The sequence below is a fragment of the Hemibagrus wyckioides genome, linkage group LG07, assembly GCF_019097595.1.
Source record: "Hemibagrus wyckioides isolate EC202008001 linkage group LG07, SWU_Hwy_1.0, whole genome shotgun sequence".
In the NCBI taxonomy this organism is placed as follows: domain Eukaryota; kingdom Metazoa; phylum Chordata; class Actinopteri; order Siluriformes; family Bagridae; genus Hemibagrus; species Hemibagrus wyckioides.
The window spans coordinates 16362229-16377399 of NC_080716.1; the positions used below are offsets into that span (position 1 = coordinate 16362229).

General features: G+C 38.0%; 2 protein-coding genes across 10 annotated transcripts in view; both read left to right on the forward strand.

Annotated features, from left to right (window-relative positions):
• The window catches only part of phka1a (phosphorylase kinase, alpha 1a (muscle)), a 19163-nt gene extending 14200 nt beyond the window's left edge, over positions 1 to 4963 (forward strand). For 2 of the 6 annotated variants that reach the window (XM_058394585.1, XM_058394586.1), the window contains 3 exons: positions 453 to 506; positions 646 to 846; positions 1843 to 3729. In XM_058394585.1, coding sequence (XP_058250568.1) covers positions 453 to 506; positions 646 to 846; positions 1843 to 2016 — 429 coding nt within the window. In that variant the 3' untranslated portion in view covers positions 2017 to 3729. Of the gene's footprint in view, positions 1 to 452; positions 507 to 645; positions 847 to 1842; positions 3731 to 3787; positions 3931 to 4835 lie in introns of those variants that run through there. The other 4 variants (XR_009204963.1, XM_058394588.1, XM_058394590.1 and 1 more) reach the window with 4 other exon arrangements.
• LOC131355954 (calpain-5-like) lies at positions 4826 to 15125 on the forward strand. 4 transcript variants are annotated; one of them, XM_058394591.1, is made up of 14 exons: positions 4881 to 4960; positions 6685 to 6744; positions 6901 to 7066; positions 8615 to 8746; positions 8834 to 9045; positions 10475 to 10667; positions 10815 to 11008; positions 11152 to 11229; positions 11702 to 12182; positions 12466 to 12588; positions 12765 to 12961; positions 13109 to 13227; positions 13659 to 13795; positions 13869 to 15125. In XM_058394591.1, exons 2-14 carry the CDS (start codon positions 6734 to 6736, stop codon positions 14031 to 14033), a joined length of 2208 nt encoding a protein of 735 aa, XP_058250574.1. In that variant the 5' UTR covers positions 4881 to 4960; positions 6685 to 6733; the 3' UTR covers positions 14034 to 15125. The 4 variants fall into 4 exon arrangements, with proteins under 4 accessions (XP_058250577.1, XP_058250575.1, XP_058250574.1 ...); XM_058394592.1 differs by lacking the exon at positions 6685 to 6744 and having other exon boundaries at positions 4836 to 4960; XM_058394594.1 differs by lacking the exons at positions 6685 to 6744; positions 6901 to 7066 and having other exon boundaries at positions 4826 to 4960.
• The last annotated feature ends 46 nt before the right edge of the window (positions 15126 to 15171 follow it).

Here is a 15171-nt window from a genome sequence, read left to right on the forward strand (position 1 = left end):
TGTTCTTTAAGCTGCTCACTGTTTGGGGTCACCACAGCGGATCATTTGGTGCGCACGTTTCGATTTGGCACAGGTTTTACACCGTATGCCCTTCCTGACGCAGCCCTTCTATTTAACCCAGGCTTGGGACTGGCACTGAGAGTTAACTCTTCAGTGGCTGGCTTTAAACACCCTGCCTGGGAATCGAACCTGGGCTGCAGCTATGAGAGAATGGGATCCTCCCGCTGGACCACCAGGAGGCTCGGGATTTGTTATAATGTTTGTTAATCTTTTCAGAGCAAATCAAATGTTTATCATACTATGTGTTTATCATCTTATATCCATATAAATAGGGACCATGTTTGGAGCAATTTCTTTAAAAGAATGTGTGAAAAATTATAGCACTTAAGAAAATATTAAATCAATACAAATTTCTCTCTCTCTCTCTCTCTCTCTCTCTCGCTCTCTGATAGTGTCATGGGCTGTCGATAGAAGGCTTTGTGCTCCCATCATCCACTACAAGAGAGGTCTGACAAGCTGGGCCTGTTCTTTTTCTGTTTATTTTGATTCAAAGATCCCTCACATATATATTAAAAATTAAATGAAACGTTTGCTTTTTGCTAACAAGAAAATCTTTGCATTGACTCTATTGCTCTGCCTCTCCAGATGACACCAGGTGAGATTAAGTTTGCTGTGCATGTGGAGACAGTACTGAACAGAGTGCCTCAGCCTGAGTACAGGCAGCTGCTTGTGGAGGCTATCCTGGTGCTCACCATGCTGGCAGACGTTGATATCCAAAGCTTTGGCAGCATCATCCATGTGGAGAAGATCGTCCACATCGCGAATGACATGTTCTACCAGGACCAGGTACTTGTGTGTGCATGTGTGTATGTTTGTAAATGTAATACCATTCATGATGTACAAGCCTTCTGGTACTCTGGTACACAGCCAACACATCCTTTAGCTTTTCAGCAGGGTGCACTGTAAATGAAATCAACTCTAATTGTGAATGAGTATCCGCACATCACACACAACTTTTTTTAAACTTTTTCTTCTTTTTTTTTTTAAAGTTTAACTTTTTAGTGTTAGCAAAGTGTCACAAAATTGTCCTGCTGCCAAGTCCTACTCAATTAAATGTTTGTGTCTGTAAAGCAAGGTGTTTGTGTCGTGGAATCTTGGGACATGCGTATAAGTGTGTGTGGTCAACATGCTGTAAATTTCAGGGCAGAGTTGGAATAAAGTGCCAGAACATACAATACATTGCCTGCATAAGGGCATTTTAACAATAAATCTCATATACACCAATCAGGCAGAACATTATGAGCAGTGAGAGGTGAAATGAATAACACTGATGGTCTCCTCAACATGGCACCTGTTAGTGGGTGGGATATATTAGGCAACAAGTGATAATTTTGTCCTCAAAGTTGATGTGTTAGAAGCAGGAAAAATGGGTAAGCGTAGAGGCCAAATTGTGATGGCTAGATGACTGGATCAGAGCGTCTTCAAAACTGTAGCTCTTGTGGGGTGTTCCTGGTCTGCAGTGGTCAGTATCTATCAAAAGTATCCTTTAAGTCCTGTAAGTATCCTCTAAGTCCAGGACTTAAAGGATCTGCTGCTAACATCTTGGTGCCAGATACCACAGGACACCTTCAGGGATCTAGTGGAGTTCATGCCTCAACAGGGCTGTTTTGGCAGCAAAAGGGGGACCAACACAGTATTAGGCAGATGGTCATAATGTTATGCCTGATCAGTGTATATAAAATCATACCTGTATTTCCCTGTAATTATAGCAGACCCTCACCAGTAACAATGCAAATTTCTTTTTATTTAAATATTAAACTCTTTCCCCCTCTGTTCTTACAGAAAGCTCTTAATGCTGAAGAGAGCATTTTAGAAAGAGACGCATCCACAGGCATCTGCCAGCTCCTGTACGATAGCGCACCCAGTGGCCGCTTTGGCACAATGACGTACCTCACAAAGGCAGTGGCTACCTACGTACAGGACTTTCTGCCCAGTGGTGCATGTGCTCTGCAGTGATGTTTGGTCTTAAGATTAGAGATACGGTTTTAAAGATGTCAAGGAAACTCATATGACTTCAGGATCGTGTACAATATTTAAACATGTATGGCTTTTATGCAGTGAACCAGTACACTGATGGAGAAGATGACGGTTAGCAGTTTTCACAGCCATTAGATGTTGAGTGCTTTTAACTGTGTGCACAATTCATTCATTATCTCATGTACTGTTTATTTACTGGTCATATTTGGATGTTTGTATGAAAGTACCGCTGTCAGTGCTGCAGCTTTTCGGTCGGATTAAACAGGAGAATTATTTCGTTTCTATTTAACACAATAGTATCAAATTGTCTGACTGAAGTTTGACCAGCAGATGACCAGGAATAATGACAAAGGGACATTTTATGTATTTTTTTTTTCCCCATCATGTTTGTCATCTAATTTGTGTAATTCACAGACCATGATGATTTTATTAGTTAAAACTTTATTTTAATGACGTCAGCCAAAATAATATCTTTTTAAAGCAAATACTTTGCACACTTTGAACATAATATTGAAGTTAGTAAATCATGTGAGCCTGGAATTTTGTTTCATATGTGCTGAGATAAATAAAAAATAGATATCTTGTGATGTTTGAAATGTTACTGACCTGTTTTAAATTAATTTATTTGTAGGAATAGATGTTGTACAAGAAGTGGTCTTGAGTGGTCTGTTTCGTGTATTTAAATCAGATAATAAATACTCATATTTGTTTATCCCATGACACCATTATGTAAGACAAGAAGATAACGGTAATTAAAATGAATAGAAGAAATATATTCTGTACTATGTGTGTTGCAACCTGGGAAAATCCATTGGAGGTTATTGTGACAATTCTGGAAGTCAGACAAAAATGACTTAAAATCTGGGTTTGACTAAATGTTTTTCTGCTAATATATTTTCAATAATTCTAATTCCTACTTTAAGAAACTAAAGTGAAATGGAAATGATTTATTAAGGCTTTGGTATCTTCCCCCATAGCTCATGTTGGTTAGAGAGGCAAAGAGTTATAACAAGTTCTGTGGTAAGATAAGTAAGCTATTGTCCGATCTGATCCAAGATTTTGAAGACGAGCATTATCCTAATTCAGATGTCAAATTGTTTGTGATGCTCCTGGTCATTATGAGTAGCTTAAAACATAGTTTTTATGATCCAAAATAGACAGGTAATAATAAAAATTGTTACTAGAACTGAATAAATGAATCACTGATTATTCCAGCACCAGTGTTCACATTAGTAGTGACTTGTGTATAAATGTTATGAGTGATGTTTCCCTCAGGTGATGAGACAGAGACTGTTGTGGATGATGCTAATGATTAAAATGTTCATTTCCCATTTGAAGTTTTAATTCTTTCAAATTTGGCAGTAATGTTTTTCCTCAAGTACTAAATGAGATGATAAATGTCGAGGTAGCGGGGTGTCCTTCAGTAGACTGGGAATGAAAGCTTTAATGAGGTTTTCTTGTTACTAAAACTTCACATCTGGTCGAGATTCTTGCAGAGAGGAACAATTTTGGTTCGAGAAAACATATAAAACCATATTGTAGAAAATGTAGGGAAAAAAAGATTTTCTTTTCCACTGTGTTTAAATATAAAAAAGATAAAATGAAACAGAGTTTGCTGCATAAGATGTGTATATTCTTTTTAGCTACAATCAAGTGCATTGAAATACCCCACAAAGATAGTAATATGTGTTTACGTACGTGTGTGTGTGTGTGTGTGTGTGTGTGTGTGTGTGTGGTTGCATGGCTGGAGGCCCATGGAGGACTCAGGTGTCACTGCCACGCGTTTAATGACAACAGATACGTCGTGATGGATTTGCCAGGAGAGTGGGGATGAGAAAAACAGACAGGGACGAGTGGTGAATGAGCGAGCAGACAAGAAAAAGTGAGAAAGACGTAAGTGTGACTTTGCATTTGTTCATGTGTGTATGCCAGGGAATGGAGATTGCTTCATGCCAAATAGACTAAGCAGTGAAGGAGGCCGGTGTGTGTCTTTAAACTGAGTTATGGGCTAGAGCGACAGATTGAGCAGAGGGAAAATCATGGTCAGCACGTTGCTTCAATTCTGCAAGAGCACATGGACAAATGCACTGGGAGAGAGTGTGTGCAAGTGACGCAGTCAACTATAGATCATTAATATATGGTCTGTTTTTATATATAAGTGGTCTGTTTGCTTCTTGCTTGATTGTACATTCTTTCTAGACCAGGTTATTTTCTTTTCAAGCTCTTGCTGCTTATTGTTAAATACTTCCATGTTACCTGGATTGCACATCGATGACATTGATAATCGCTTTGCCACTTAAGTGTCTGTCGCAGTATTGTATCACAGTATAACTCAGATAATGTTGCAGGAGGGAGAATGTTACAACTTCAAGTGTAGATCCCACCTGATGGTGATGGACATACTATATGAAATCTTTACAAAGTACCAGCATTAAGCCCATGTCTCTTCTATGTCTATGTGCTGACTTGACTGAATTTGCTGTAAGATTTATGGCAACATAAAGAACACGTGTAATGCCGCATTATTCAGACGCATGAGTGTCATAAACTAACCTTCTCACAGCAGGGATGTAGTCAGACACAGTGCTTTATTCTCCTGCCAGGACACCAGTCCATTCAGAGAATTACCAGTTGGTCTGGTGCTCAGGATCTGGTTGTCACGGTGACAGCTAGCAGACAGGTATCTGAAAGGAAACACTTGCTGCTCTTTAGTCCCTCTACTGCAGTTTCCCTGTCATGCTCTTAGTTCAGCTGAAATATAGATAGCAGCCTTTTGAGCATTTCATTCTGATTAGCAGCTGCTTCAACAACACAACATGATGTTAAGGACAAGCTGATAGGACAAAGTTTATAGATGGCTGGATATAGCTGAGATCTAGGAGAACACACCGAAGAGACGAAGTCACCGAGACGAAGGAAACGGGTGAGTGCTCAGTCTGTGTTTAATAACACATTTTCAATACTCATTTTAACAGTGTATGCATTAACTAATTAGTTTAGTGTAAAGTGTAATGATCAGAGCATAAAACTGATCATATATAATGAATTTAGTGAGTTTTTGGAAGTGTATTCTCAATGCAGCACCTTTTCTGTTAACCAGACGGAAAGTTCTTTCTGACATTTCCTTTTTAATGTCTCAAAAAAGCCCAGCATCTGTTTTGGGCTATATATTCTGTTTTAATGAATTTAGTTTTTTAATGGAAATGCTTACATGTATAAAATAATATTCTTACAAGGGAAGAAAATAATCATTAATAAATAATTGATTAATCTACAGGAATATAGATAAAATATTTAAAATATCAGATAAAATATCAGGCTTGTTTCTTATCTTATATACATATATATATATATATATATATATATATATATATATATATATATATATATATATATATATATATATATATATATAAAATTATAGGAAGTCACAATCTTAGATTCTAAGGTTTATTAATAGTACAAATGTAATTGTAAAATATACATATATATGTATATATTTATATACATGTATATATGTTGAAAGAGAGAGAGATAGATAGATAGATAGATAGATAGATAGATAGATAGATAGATAGATAGATAGATATAGTAGTTTAAGCTTGTACAGTTTACGGAAATATTTCCCTGCTAAGTCAAATATGGGCACAAATATTAAATACTATTATTAGAATGCATATATTTACTTATAATTCCCTTCTTTCACCTCCATTTAACAACATTTTGATTATTATTTTTTGCTTCTTAAATTAATTCTTAAAACTGCTTAATTTTAAAAATATATAATTTCATATATAAATATATAATTTAATTTAATTTTTGTATATTAAATATTTGTTTAAAAAAATTATTTTACTTAAAAACTTTACTGTACTTTATTGCTTGCCTAAACGTAACTGCATATGTTCAATAAATATCACTGAGTATTAAGTGTGAAAGTGTGTTTTATGCTGTTTGTCTGTAAATAGGTTGGTTGGTTTTGAAGTCTGTGGGGTGTTAGTGATGGCCTATGTGGTATTTGCATGCACTCTTGTACCCACAAATTATTCTGGCATATACACTGACACAGACGCAGTGCTAGATCATATTCTGACACTCACTCCTGGCCCCAGGCCTGTCCCTTTGCCCCTGCCAAAACCCTTAACAGCAAACTGCCCCTCTAAACCATAGCTGCCTCCTTTCCTCTAACTATAATTCAGTATTCCGCTAATTACCTGGAAAAATATTTCTGGTCATTCTGCTTGAACTTTCACGATGCACAGTCCGTCAAATTAACCATGAGTTTCTAATATTTCATAAATCAAAGAATCAAATTAGCTGAGGTAAAGCATTGAAGAACTGCTCCACCGAATACTTTACTATTTGGATTAAAGATTTAACCTTTTAGTCTTATTAGGACTCTAAATGAGGACTTTATTAAAAGCCTGAGCTCTTGCAGTGTAAAACAGAGTGATACGATCCTTTTCCACTTAGATTTAGATTGTTTCAAGTAATCATCATGATGTTATTTGCTTACTCTTGTCCTTTACTTAGATTTAAGGTCATTCTTCAATGAAGAATGCTGAAACAAAAATACAAAAACTTTGTACATTTAACTATGAATGTAAAAAAAAAGTGGGTTTTTTTTTCTGTTTCTGAACTCTTAAGGGGATTACACACTCCTGATTCAGTTCCAGTGCAAAGCGGATTAGACTAAATGAGAGGACTGTAAGAGTCAGCACACATCTATCTGTTAAAACCTTGTGAATTCTGAATACTGATGTATGGCAATACTAATGTTTGTGTATAAAGTAATGTAGATCTAATGAAGTATTTTATAAGGTTTTTGTGCCATGTCTTATTGTCTTCGTGTCACTTCTGCAGGATGCCAGAGAGAGTTTGTCTGTTTCATGGTCAGAACTATCACAAGCTGAAGCGAGCATGTTTGAGGCATGGAGCACTTTTTAAAGACCCACACTTCCCTGCCTCTACTCAGTCATTGTTCTATAAGAGAACCCCACCTCCAGGACTCACGTGGAAAAGACCACGGGTGAGAAAAATCATCAGTTAACACAAAGTTGAACTAATCATTCCTTTCACTTGGGATTATGGGAAACTGTACAACCACTGGTACTCACGAATTCTTTCAAACCCATGGCACACCAGCTTTTTTTTTTTCTCACTAAATGAGACCCATCGTCGCCACCTTGTCAAAAGTGAGTTGTTGCTGCTATTTCTTTGGGCTATAGATGGCAAGCACATGAAGTGTCAAAAGTTCATGACATTCTCCTGTCTTTATGTGGACATCTAGCTAGTCTAATTGTGGTTGCAGAGTCAGCGGTGCTATTACAGATATGTTTAATTAAAGGCCTTTCTAATGTTGACAAGGCATCAGCACACTGCAATTTGAAACCTTGGAAGTGTGTCTGGCGTGTGCTTGGCGTCAGTGGCATCAAGGTAAAAAAATTAATAAATAAATAAATAGAAATTGCTGACAGTGATTAAAATAGCGTCGGTAGCTGTAAAGTGTGACAAATATATATTTGTGTCAAATATATATCATTTATATAAAATATAATGTACAATCAGTGTGAAATTAGCCAGTATAACGCCACATAGTTATAGATTAGCCACAGTCTCAATGCTACTCATCATCAGTAAGGTTACAAGAATGACCTGCTGTGCATAGAAGTTCTTATTCTTAAAGAGTGCTAATGGTGAGCTAATATTTTTTCTTCACAAGGTGTTAGCAAGTTATCAGACTTAACTAGGTACCTTACTAGCTGGCTATAACATTAACATAACTGTGTGTATTACCAAGAAGCTTCTTAATAATAGCTCAAGTTTACTCAAGTAAATCTTTCAACTAAATCTCATACAAATTGACATAAAAGACATTAATAAAAGGACTGCTGTGGGATAATTAGTTAGCAAAATAAAGCTATGTAAATAAAGCTCATAATATCAGAATCTATCCCAAAGAATTAGATGGACTGTGTTTAGATTTAAGGACACCATCCTCTGACACAGTGGTTAACTGATATGAACTTGAAACTTGATACCAGTGTTAAAGGGCAGCATCAGCGATCACTGAAGTGGTTTGAAAGAGTGGAATAATCATCTTATTAGCAATTATCTGTTAAATGATCAGTGGAGCAGTGTGTTTAGCGATGGAAGGTTAAAAGCATCATCAGTCTCTATGGCACAAAAACTAGTTTTCAGTTTATATCCAGTTTTGATGAAATGAAGTGATGATTAAGTTAACTGTTTTCGAGACTAACACACACACGTAATGTGACACTGTTGATGTGTTTAAGGTAATAATCTTAAAAGCTTTAGATGTATACTGCATATTCTGCTAGCAAATGTGTGTCAATTATGTGGAATAAAATTGTGTCTGTGTGTTTGGCATCAGTAACCTGACACCAGGAGATCCTTGGAGACAGGATCCAATGTCAGTGTATAAATGAGCAGGTCTTGGCTGACAGCACTTCGCTCTTTTACTCATTTATATAGACACATTTTTTTCTTCTCTCTCTCTCTCTCTCTCTCTCTCTCTCTCTCTCTCTCTCTCTCTCTCTCTCTCTGTGTGACTCAGGAAATGTGTAAAGACCCACGACTTTTTGTGGATGGAATTAGTACCAGAGATCTGCACCAGGGCAGTCTGGGTAACTGCTGGATGGTGGCAGCTACTTCCTGTCTTGCAACAGAGCCTTCACTTTGGAAGAAGGTGTGTATGTGAAAGGAAATGCTGAGAAAAGAAGGATAAGTAGAACCCCCCCCTTCCCACCCCTCAACACACAATATCCATATCCAGGTCATCCCAGATCACAAGGAGCAGGAGTGGAACCCCAAGCATCCATACCTGTATGCAGGAATTTTTCACTTCCGCTTCTGGCGTTTGGGTCAGTGGACGGATGTCGTGGTGGATGACCGCTTACCCGTCAGTGAGGATGGAACTCTGCTCTTCTGTCGCTCAGCCACACCACGGGAGTTTTGGAGCGCCCTGCTGGAGAAAGCTTATGCCAAGTAGGACATGTTAGGATAAGTTTCTGAAACTATCATGTGGCAGCAGCATGATACATAAAATTGTCAGTTAAAGTTCACATCAAACATCAGAATGGGAAAAAATGTGTAACATCCTGTAAGTAGAGGGTCTGTAGGATGAAACGCCTTGTTGATGAGAGGGATCAGTGGAGAATGACCAGACTGGTTTGACCTGACAAGTCTATAATAACACATATAATTACTCTTTACAACCAAAAGCTGAAAAGCATCTCAATAGACACAAATTATCAAACCTTGAGGTGGTTGAGCTTCAACAGGAAAAGGCCACATCGGGTTCTACTCCTGTCAGCCAAGACAAAAATCTGAGGCTATGTCACTGGCACAGACTAGAAAAAGCCCAGGTGATTTTTTTTTCTAATCATCGACTGTCCAGTTTCTGTGATCCTGTGCCGATGAAAGCCTCAGATTCTTGTTGTTGGCTGACAGGAGTGGAACCTGATACTGAAATACTCGTACCAGCCCATCTGGCACCAACAGCCATGCCATGGTGAAAGTCACAGAGGTCACACTTTTTCTTCATTCTGATGTTTGATGTGAAGATTAACTAAAGTATCTGTATCTGCCTTTATTTTTTATTTTTTGCATTTTGCTGCTGCCACATGATTGGCTGCTCAGGTAAAGAGGCCCTTTGCTCAGGCCCAAAGATCATTTATGCACTTAGAGCAATAAGTACAGATATGCACCAGACAGATAACTACAGCTTATTTCTAGATGTGCAGCCTTAGTTTACCTAGTTTTACAGGCTTGCTCATTAGGGATAAAATAAAATAGGGATAAAATAAAATAGGGATAACATAGTTTAATCATTTAATTTAATAATTCATTTTAATTTTTATTTATTTATTTAATTATTATTTTTTCTCTCCTTTCTCTGTTTCTCTTCTTTTGTAAAGCTTTGAGACAATGTCCATTGTAAAAGGCGCTACACAAATAAATTGAATTGAATTGAACAGTTAGGATACATGAACATTGCAGGTTTAGATATGAGATCCTTATAGCTAATGTTTTTGTTTTGATGCCCAAAGCTCCAAGCCATTTCTTCAAATCTTTAATTTCTTAGGAATTATTATGGCAGACAACTTGTTAAATAGACTTGTTGCTACCCTGGACAAGAGATCCAAATATAAAGTAGCTTCTAAAGACATCTAAGACATCTAAGACATCTCATCTAAGACACTTGAATCAGGGTGACAACATGAAGCATGTGCACTCCAGGCCACTGAGATGAGGGAGAATATTTTTTTTTTGTCAAAGTGTGTATTGTTAGGTCATTATTGTTAACAGTTTTCGTATATTATTGTATATATTCATATTTACGAGTAACATTTTTACTGTAATAATACAACAATGAAATAACAATATAAGAATTCTCCATCATCTTTTCTGTTAGGCTCAATGGGTGTTATGAAGCTTTAGAGGGAGGAAACACTGCAGAAGCTCTGGTGGATTTCACTGGAGGAGTATCTGAACCACTTAATTTGAACATAGAGACGCTGAGCCAACATGGTGACCAAAGGAGGGCGCTGTTTCAGACACTAGCCAAAGCACACAGCTGTAAAGCTCTCATCACATGCTCCATACGGGTAAAAAAAAAAAAAAGAGCTCTTCCAGGAGAAAGAAAGCATGTTTCTAAAGGACTCTGAATATATAATGACATATGCACTCCAAAAAATCTCTTTTTATTTTTTAGGCCCTATTTGATTTCTCTCTCTCTGTCTATTTCTATGCAGCCTGCAGAAGGAGAGCAGGTTGAATCTGTGCTGGAATGTGGTTTAGTTAAAGGCCATGCATATGGTGTAACTGCACTTAAAAAGATCCGTGTTGGGGAGAATCTGCTAGATGTTTGCGGAACATCCCGGCTGTACATGGTACGCATGAGGAACCCATGGGGCACAGCGGACTGGACTGGAGCATGGAGCCAGGGGTAATGTGGGTTATCCAAGGCACTGATATTTTTGGGTCATATGCATATTTTTGGTTGGCCCTTAAGCTGGTATGACCAATTTATTTTTGTGCTGTTTTAAGTCAGTGTTTTAATTATCCTAAATGATTTTGTGCCATCTGCAGCTCACAGCAATGGCAGAAGGTGGGTCGCTGCGAGAGAGAGAAGATGGGGCTGCTTGTCAGAGATGTGGGTGAATTTTGGTAATGAATCTGGTTTTGTTCTTAAAGAATGACTATTTTCTACAGAACTGAATAAAATTTAAATTAGTGATGAAACAATAATGTTACTGAAATTGGGCCAGGTGTGGTACTCATTTATTCATACTTTTGTTCATAACAAATGCTCCAAAACCAACATCAGATACCATGTGATATGTAATGTTTGTGTGACAGCACACATCGACGCAGAAAGACTGAAGGAGTGAAGCGAGCATGCACAGAACCTCAATTTGAGATAAAAGATAAAATTTATGATAAAGAATTCAATGACCAACATAAATGAGGCTAGATATAATGTTTCATGATGTTCCTGTTTTCTTAATGCTACATAGTTTCATATTTCATTATCAGTATTGCTGTTGGTATTAACATGGGCCAAAAATGTACTTGTGCTCTGAAAACACAATGGCAATGCATTCTTAATTTATGGCAGACCTTGTGTTTCCTTCACCAGGATGGAATTTGAGGACTTCTGCCACTACTTCACAGATATGGTGGTGTGCAGGCTGGTGGAACGATGCCTGCTCTGGCATTGGGGTCATTGGAAAGAGACACATTGTACTGGAGAGTGGACTCATGCTCCTCTAGACTCAACAAAACCAACTGCTTCTCGATCCTCCAACACTCAGAAGGTCTTCTCAAGTTCCCAATGGTCTCTTCCAGATAATACCACAAGAGGAGATAGGAAGGAAGAAAGACTGGGTGAAAGGAGGCTGCATGAAAGGAGGGATCACACAGTGAAAGAGAAGATAGCTAAAGGTGAACAGAAAGCTGGGCTAACACAAAGACCAGAGAGGACTACAAAAGACAAAGAAGACGAGTTTCAGAAAAAAGAGGAAGGAGTGGTGGATGACCGTTGGGACAGAGAAATGGACAGGAGAAGTAGGTGTGGAGGATGTATTAACCACAGAGAGACATTTCTTCATAATCCTCAGGTACAGCAGAATGGTCACCAGAGAACATTTAACGTTCTGCTGCAGCCAAACCAAAGAAACCTGATGAAAGCATGATGCAATGTAAAACACAATTTAGTCCCAAGTAATAAAAGCTCTCAGTAAATAAACAGATCTCTAATATTGAGCTAATCTGTAATATTGAGCTTATATCTAATACTAATATACAGTTAAAATAAATTTTCTAATTGCCCTATATAGAACTGGGGACTTTTTATCTACTATTTGTATCATTCTTTCTGCACCACAATCTTTTCTGCTTCAGTTCATGTTTGAGTTGGAAGGAGAGGGGGATGAGGTGCTCATATGCCTGCAGCAAGAGGACAGAAGGATGAAACGGAGGGAAGGAGGAGGTGAAAATCTTCCAATCGGCTTTGAGGTGCTGAGGGTAGGAGTCCGTGTCTGATCTGTTTCTGCTACTGTTATCACTTATGGGCACATACTTTACACTACCTGCAGATCTTTGAGGTTCAAATAAGCAATTATGTTAATAGGAACCATGTTGTTACATTCTGCTGTGACTTCAGTGTTACCTTTCAAATGGTCTTTTTAATGCTCTGTCAGGTCGAGGTGAACCGTGTGAGCAGGGTACAGTGTTTTACTGAGCAGGCAGCCAGTTCAGTCTACATGGACTCACGTAGCATTACCCTGCGTGTAACCCTTGACCCTGGACGCTATGCCCTCCTACCCACCACCTTCCATCCTGGGGTTACTGGCCGCTTTCTTCTCCGACTCTTCTCACACACGCATGTCAAACTCAGGTGATATGCTGCAGGCCATGTGTAGACCGGATCAGAGTGTTGAATTTTAATAACATATATAGCTTCCCTCCAGTCACTGTTCATCTCACTCCCAATATACTTGACAGCTGTAAGAGTTTACGGTCCACTTCCAATCTCTCTCCACAGGGAGCTGAAGGAGGATTTGCCTGCTTTCTCTCTGTGGCAGTGTTGTGTGCCTCATCCATGTGCTGTTGTTACAGTGCACCTTCACAGAGCCTCCACACTCAGCAAACCCAAACAACCAGGTTCACCACCACACTACTATTGTTATACAACAATAACACCCTATATTTGTCTTCATTATGTATCATTTAATGAAGGTAATTGGGATGTTAAAGCAGCTCTTATTGTCAATGCATGCTTGAAAGGTGCTTAGGTTTTATATGTATGGTGAAATTGTGTAATTTATTAGAGATTAAAAATATTTGTTTTTGCATCTAGTCATTTAGCACACACACTAATCCAGAATAACTGAAAAAAGAAGAAGAAGAAAAAACCCACTCTTTTGTTTAGCACAAACACAACAGCAATATCCTGCAGCATGACCTGACATTTCAACATGGGTTCACAAATGACATCTCTTGACTAGACCTTGAAAACAAGTCCCATGATTTAATTTTAAGTCATCTGTATGAACTGTTACTTTCAAGTCTTTTACCATTATTCTTTCTCCCAGCTCCAGATGTATATGCTGTCATTAGGTGTGAGGGGGACACTATACGGACACGCGTCTTTAAAAAAGATGGAAATCCTGAATTTAACACTAAAGCCATTTTCTACAGGAGGAAACCTAAGCAGAAAATCTGTATAGAGGTGAGATGTGTTTTGCACAAAAGTCACTGTAATATAGAAACCTTCAGCAATGTGTTCACTTCTGTGTATCCAGATTTGGGGAAGAGGTTTGCTATTCGACTCCTTCATGGGAAGGGCTCATCTTCAAACAGGGGCCAGTGAACGAGGACGGACCAGAGTGATTGAACTGCAAGGTGGTCAGTCTCGTGGCTGCATCTATGTAGAGACTTCCACCAGTCAGTGCCTGACAGACTTATGACCTCCATTCAATTATACAATGGGACTGAGCTATTAATAAATGTTGAAAATGAACTAGAAAAGCCAGCTTGGGACCAGATTTGTGCAAGTTTCTCCTTTACAGTCTGGCATTGTCATGTACTTGCCTGCTTCTGAATGGGCAGGAGACCTGCTGCTTTGTTCGCTGGTATTTGCAGGAACTGAAAAATAAATGTGTGTGTGTGTGTGTGTGTGTATGTGTGGTGTCTGCTATTGACTGTAGTGACTGTAGGACAGGAATCTGGATTATAATGGCCTTAAGCTAAAGGGAAATTAATAACAATTACAAAAGTCCTCACAAAATACAATTAATCATTGGTGCTTCTGAATATCTCATTAGTCCAAAGAAAGAAAAAGAGTTCTTTCCATTCTTTTAGGCCAGCCGTTTATTAAGGCAATAATTAGTTAAAGCAGCACAGTTATCTGCTGGTCAGATAGTAAAAGCAAAATTCACATGAGGACACTATTGCTATTGATAATGATGTTCATGTAACCAGGGCTCTGAAAACCCTTTATAATCACTTCATAAAGCACATTTAGTGTTACTTATTTATGCATTATATTTTTTTAACAATTAAGATAGCAGCATTTGTCTTTTCTCTGAATAGAGGTATGTCGCTCATTCTGGGTATTCAAAGAACCAGTTCCTCTTGAAGTGGTTATGACGTGTATATTTGGTGTACTTGGTACTTATCTTTTGTACAAATGAGATAAACACATGAACATGATTTTCTCTTTCTGACTTGAAGAATATTTTTATCTGGAGTAATATGAGCTACACAACCAAACTTATGTGCCACTGACTCTTTATTTACCAGATCAAAAAAAAAAAAATCTTCTTGTTTCATAGGTCCAGTATCCTGTCTGTGTGACGTTTCTGTGCATGTTCACTCCAAGTCCTTATGGGTTTTCCTCTGGATTAGCATATTGGACATTGCCAATAGGTGTAAATGAGTGTGTGCTTGGTACCTTGTGATGGACGTTTTCTCTCATTCTGAGTGTATTCATGCCTCATGCCTAGTGTTACTGTTATAGGCTCTATATCTCACTACATATAAAGTGCATAAAGTTTTAATGTTTTATTTTTAGCCTTTTCATTTCATCATTCACTGCTATAAATC